We start from the raw sequence: 6,287 nt of genomic DNA, 5'->3' as shown, positions 1-6,287 counted from the left end.
GACAGAAAGAGAGCATTGCTATGCACTGATTTACCAACTACAAGAAAGCCTGAAGCAGTTGCAAGACCAAAGCAACACAGATACACAAGTACTAGAGGCTCGGGCCCAGCAGATTGGACGTTTGCTTCAAGAAAAGGGTGTCATCAGAATGAGGATTGAAGAGATAGCTGATTATGTTGTAATGAAATGTCATGAATGTGAAGACATGACCAAGTCTATGTTTTTTGCTTCTGTAATGACATTTGTCCGACAAGTGATGGTTGACCTAGACCGCCTTCAAGAAGATATTGCCCGCAGGCCTGTACGGAGACCGGCTGATGTCCCGCAAGCCTCCGGAGTACCAGTAGAGGCTCTTATGTATTTTTGATTTCCTTTAGTAGTCTGTGTTTTACTTTCTCCGAGTCTTGTTTGCCTTTGTCAAAGTTGTCTATTACTTTATGCCGAGTCTGTAGATTTTCCTTTTTTGCAGTCATCTCTACTTTAGTCCTTGTAATAGAAAATCCAAAAAGATTGTCTTTTATTAATGAAATAAATTATTTTGCATCTATTGCTCTGAACTACGTAATAATCTGATTCATGCGGCGTCATGATACGTAGGCAATCCCCATAAGATGCGATCATATTCTTAAAAGAAGAGAGGGAAAAAGAAGAGAGAGGAAGAAAGAAAAGAGGGGCCAAACTAAAAAAAAGAGGAAAGAATAAGAATTAAAAGAGCGAAACACAGCAGGAGGTGAGAGGGAAAAGTCAGGATTTGGAGAATTTGGAAAAGCCGGGATGAATCATACGAGCCGTCGCAAAGCATCTAGGAACGTTAAACTGCTCAGGTGCATTGCATACCCAATGTGCGATTAACTATCTGTAAATTGCTTTTAAAACTGACCAAGTTTTTGTGTGCGCATAGACAGGTTTTGTTTTAGGTGGTTAGTTTGTTGGCATCCTGGCAAGTCACCCTTATAACACCAGATCAAAGTGCAAGGCAGTCATGACTAGCAAAGAATTGGACACGGGTGTTGTCGACCCGCCAAGGGAGATTGTAGAATCGGAGTCTGAATTGAAAGAGGAGGTCTACAGGTTGAAGCATCAAATGGCAGAAATGCATCAAGCCTGGGTCAGGGGGCATCCTCCACCTTCATTCCCCGCTAACTACCCAGAAAATCCCGTTTTCATCCCACCACTGTCACAAGCCCAAGATCCCATTACCATTGATCTTTCCCCTCAGCACGCACCAGGCTTTACCCCTTATCACCACTACCCTGGCACCTCGTCCCAAACCTTTCATGCTCCACCAGCCAAAACAACCGCATACCCTGCTCCGACATCCGCTCCTATTTTCGTAGCCCCTCCGCGAGCTACCCTTCACAGATCTTCTAGTGAACCCGCATTCCAAGCTCCAGATACCTAATATTATGTTCCAGAACCAACTTTCAAAGTCGCGGATCCTTATTCCCATGCCCCTCGCTTTGAACCTCTTGTCGAAACTGAGAAACCATCCCGGAATGTGGAGCAGGACGAGATGTTCAGGAAAGTGAAGAGCCTAGAGCAATCTTTGAAGAACATACAAGGGATAAGAAGCCAAGTAAGTGTGGCTTACAAGGATTTATGCCTATTTCTGGATGTTCAACTGCCCGCTGGGTTCAAGATGCCCAAGTTTGACCCGTACGATGGACATGGAGATCCCGTGGCCCATTTGAGAGGCTTCTGCAGCAATATGAGAGGCGCCAGTGGGAAAGATGAATTATTAATAGCATATTTCAGTCAGAGTCTGAGTGGGGCAGCTTTAGAATGGTACACCCGCCAAGACACTAGCAGGTGGTACACATGGGATGACTTGGCTCAGGCTTTTGCTCGGCACTTTCAGTACAATATAGACATTATCCCGGATCGCCTATCTTTGACCAAGGTAGAGAAGAGGCCCAATGAAAGCTTTAGGGAATATGGTTTCAGATGGAGAGAACAAGCTGCACGAGCCTACCCTCCAATGGAGGAAGATGAGATGGTCGAGTACTTTCTTCAAGCCCTAGAGCCCACTTACTTTGGCCATTTGATCTCAGCCATAGGTAAGTCCTTCAACGATGTGGTAAAGATGGGAGGAATGGTGGAAGAGGGACTCAAGTCAAGCAAGATCATGAGCTACTCTGCCATAAAAGCGACCACACAGGCAATTCAAAGTGGCACCGGAAGCCTGTTAGGCAAAAAGAAGAAAGAAGATGTCGCTATGTTTGTCTCTGGATCATGGCGTGGCCCAAGGGGTCCGCCTCACCAGTACACCCAAACTCGACCCCAACCTCAAGCCTACACCCAAGCTCCATATAATCCATCTCAGCACTATCTCCCGCCACAAGACCCTCGATATTCTGTCGAGCTACCCCAATACCATGTTCACCACGCACAGTCATATGCTCAACCCCCTCCTTACCCGCAATGGCATGCTCCAACTCCACAAAATCTTTATACACCCCCACAACCATACCAAAACCCTATTGGTCCAAGTTTTCGACCGAAGCCAGATTACAGAAAAGAGAGGCAACAACGAAAAGAAACCTTCACCCCTCTTGGAGAGTCCTATACCAGTTTGTTTCAGAGGTTGAGGCAGTTGGACGTTTTGAGGCCGATTGAGCCCAAGATACCAAATCCGCCTCCAAGGAACCTTGACTATTCCCTCAGATGCGCATATTGTTCTGATGCCCCGGGGCACGACACAGAGAAGTGCTGGCATTTGAAGAGGGCGATCCAAGAGCTCATTGATACAAATCAAATTGTGGTCCAGAGCCCGGAGGCGCCAAACATCAACCAAAATCCTTTGCCGGCCCATGCAGAGACACACATGATCGAGATAGTTCATAAGGATGGGGAGCCCAAAAACTCTTCCAAGTCTGTCATGATGATCCGGGCTAGCGAGAGTAATCCAATCAAAGCTCTAGATCCTGCAAAAGCAATATCCTTGACGATTAAAGGGGTGTCAGAGAAGCCAAGCACGCTCAATGTGAAGCCTTCTATATTGGTTGTGAAAGGGCCTCCGGTTGATGTTGAAGCGAACCAGGAAAGGCAAAAAGTGATCGTGCCAGGGGTCCCGGGCAAGCCGGTCATAATCGTGGAAGGGGTTCGTGTTACCCCCGTTATCATTAAGCCAGTAACCCAGTTACCGATGGTTGACACAAAGGCCGTCCCATGGAATTACAAACAGGTGGTAATAACATACAAAGGGAAAGAAGTAGAAGAAGAAATCAATGAAACCGGAGGACTAACTCGTTCTGGGAGATGTTTTGCCCCAGAAGAACTGAGGAAAACCAAGCCATTCAAGGACGGCCACATCCCAGTAAAAAAGCCGGTCACCGAGGAAGAGGCCGAGGAATTCCTGAAAAAGATGAAAATGCAAGACTATTCCATTGTAGAACAGTTGAGGAAGACACCAGCTCAGATCTCTCTTTTGTCTTTGCTGATACATTCAGATGAACACCGCAAAGCCTTGATGAAGATTTTGAATGAGGCCCATGTTCCTGACAAGATCACGGTGAACCACTTGGAAAAGATTGCTAACAAGATTTTTGAGGCAAACAGGATCACTTTCTCAGATGATGAACTTCCTATAGAGGGTACAGAACACAATCGAGCTCTTTATCTCACAGTAAAGTGCGAGGATTCTGTTGTCTCAAGGGTACTGGTGGATAACGGTTCCAGTGCAAATATCTGCCCTCTGTCCACTTTGCAAAAGTTGAAAATTGGCACTGAAATGATCCACACTAATAATGTATGCGTTCGAGGTTTCGATGGAGGAGGGAAAGATTCTGTCAGTGATATAATGCTCAAATTGTCAATAGGGCTAGTTGAGTTCACTATGGAGTTCCAAGTGCTAGATGTGACTGTCTCCTACAACTTGCTGTTGGGCAGGCCCTGGATACATGCAGCCAAGGCAATCCCGTCTTCTCTGCATCAAATGGTAAAGTTCGAATGGGACAGGCAGGAAATAGTTGTCCACGGTGATGAGAACTTATCTGCTTACAACGACACAATCGTTCCATTTATTGAAGTTGAAGATGACAAAGGGCCTTGGGTTTACCAAATGTTCGAAACAGTGTCTGTCGAGAAAATTCCCGAAGGGAAATGCACTCCAGGTCCGAAGATACCATCCGCGTCCGTCATGGTAGCAAATGAAATGTTGAAGAATGGTTTTCTACCGGGCAAAGGTCTGGGTTCATCTCTGCAAGGTATCGTGCACCCGTTGTGCCCACGTGAAAGTTTTGGTACATTTGGTTTGGGATTCACACTCACAGGGAAAGACGTGAAAAGGGCTAAAAGTTTGAAAGGAAAGGCATGGTCACTCCCTAAACCTGTTCCGCATATCTCCAAGTCTTTCGTCAAGTCAGGGGTCGCCAAACGCCCAATGTCAGTGGTCCCAAAACTTGTGGTCGACTTTGATGAAGATTTGATCAAGAGGTTCCAGAGTCTGTTTGATGAGGTCAATATGGTCGAAATTGGGGAAGGTTCCAGTAATGCCGATGTGCAGTTTGTCGGGCCAAACGTGAAGCTTAGCAATTGGAAAGCTACTCCTCTCCCCATCCGGAAGGAGTTTTGGTAGTTTGCTTTGTTTTCCTTTCTGTCATCTGGGTTATTCCAGGGTTGTAACCCAGATTTTTCTTAGTTTTTGCTTGTTTCAATGTACAAACCCTTCTATCCTTTTATTTTCAATGAAATACAATTTCCAGTTTTTCCATTAATCCTGATAGCGTTTCATTTTTGTTTTTGCTTTTCTTTCTGTACAGTTCCTTTTATGCTGGTTTCAATGACATGACATGTATGAGGAATTTTCAGCCAAATCTTAAAAGCCAATCTAATTCTGAAATAACGATCCAAGAAGTAGAGGGTGATGATGAAACAGAATACGATGAAGAGGCGGCATTTGAGGAAGTCAGTAGAGAACTAAAACACTTCGAAGAAAAACCCAAGCCTAATTTGAATGAAACCGAAGCAATCAATTTAGGGGATCAAAATAATGTCAGAGAAACCAAGATAAGTGTGCATCTGGAACCGCAAATCAAGGAAGAAATAATCAAAACACTATTTGCATACAAAGATGTCTTTGCATGGTCGTATGACGACATGCCGGGCTTGAGTACTGATTTGGTAGCTCATAAATTGTCAACCGACCCTACATTCCCTCCTGTCAAGCAAAAGTTAAGAAAGTTCAATACTGATATGAGTGTGAAGATTAAAGAAGAAATCACAAAGCAACTGGAGGCAAAGGTCATTCGGGTCACTCAGTATCCCACTTGGTTAGCTAATGTGGTACCAGTACCAAAGAAGGATGGTAAGACGAGGGTGTGTGTTGATTATCGTGATCTCAACAAGGCAAGTCCAAAGGATAACTTTCCATTGCCGAATATCCACATTCTGATTGATAATTGTGCCAAGCACGAGATCGGGTCTTTCGTGGATTGTTATGCGGGATATCATCAGATCCTGATGGACGAGGAAGACGCAGAAAAGACAGCATTCATCACGCCATGGGGGACGTATTGCTACCGGGTAATGCCATTCGGTTTAAAGAATGCTGGGGCAACTTACATGAGGGCAATGACTACTATATTTCATGACATGATACACAAGGAAATTGAGGTTTATGTAGATGATGTGATCATAAAGTCAAAGAAGCAGTCCGACCATGTTGGGGATTTGAGAAAGTTTTTCCAAAGGCTCCGCAGGTACAACCTCAAGCTCAATCCGGCGAAATGTGCATTTGGTGTCCCGTCGGGGAAACTGTTGGGATTCATAGTCAGTCGACGCGGCATCGAGTTGGATCCATCAAAGATTAAGGCCATCCAAGAACTACCACCACCAAAGAATAAAACTGAGGTGATGAGCCTGCTCGGGAGGTTAAACTACATCAGCATGTTTATTGCTCAACTCACGACGACTTGTGAGCCCATATTTAAGTTACTAAAGAAGAATGCTGCGGTTAAGTGGACCGATGAGTGTCAGGAAGCATTTGATAAGATCAAGAATTACCTGCTGAACCCCCCTGTGTTGGTCCCGCCAGAACCTGGGAGACCTTTAATCCTCTATTTGACAGTCACGGATAATTCTTTTGGTTGTGTGTTGGGTCAACACGACATCACGGGCAAGAAAGAGCAAGCCATTTATTACCTCAGCAAGAAGTTCACTCCTTATGAGGTTAAGTATATTCTTCTTGAAAGGACGTGTTGCGCCCTGACTTGGGTGGCGCAAAAGTTGAAGCATTATCTGTCATCCTACACTACTTACCTCATTTCTCGCATGGATCCTCTAAGGTA

General features: G+C 45.0%; 1 protein-coding gene across 1 annotated transcript; it reads left to right on the top strand.

The window, feature by feature from the left end:
• Nucleotides 1–982: 982 nt before the first annotated feature.
• Nucleotides 983–5,591, top strand: LOC138897004 (uncharacterized). Its single transcript, XM_070182955.1, has 5 exons — nucleotides 983–1,256; nucleotides 1,416–1,785; nucleotides 2,248–4,572; nucleotides 4,761–5,011; nucleotides 5,455–5,591. The coding sequence occupies exons 1-5, from the start codon at nucleotides 983–985 to the stop codon at nucleotides 5,589–5,591; spliced, it is 3,357 nt and encodes a 1,118-aa protein (XP_070039056.1).
• Nucleotides 5,592–6,287: the final 696 nt, after the last annotated feature.

Source organism: Nicotiana tomentosiformis, chromosome 8, assembly GCF_000390325.3.
Source record: "Nicotiana tomentosiformis chromosome 8, ASM39032v3, whole genome shotgun sequence".
In the NCBI taxonomy this organism is placed as follows: Eukaryota; Viridiplantae; Streptophyta; class Magnoliopsida; order Solanales; family Solanaceae; genus Nicotiana; species Nicotiana tomentosiformis.
Note: the sequence above shows the minus strand (reverse complement) of the source record. Positions and strands in the feature narration are given on the sequence as shown.

Bases quoted from the DNA above. Each gene is read 5' to 3' on its own strand.
- LOC138897004 (XM_070182955.1), top strand. From the start codon at position 983: ATGACTAGCAAAGAATTGGACACGGGTGTTGTCGACCCGCCAAGGGAG. The intron at 4,573-4,760 runs GTAGTTTGCTTT...CTTTCTGTACAG, and splicing joins CCCATCCGGAAGGAGTTTTG to TTCCTTTTATGCTGGTTTCA. The intron at 5,012-5,454 runs GTGTGCATCTGG...GGATATCATCAG, and splicing joins TGTCAGAGAAACCAAGATAA to ATCCTGATGGACGAGGAAGA.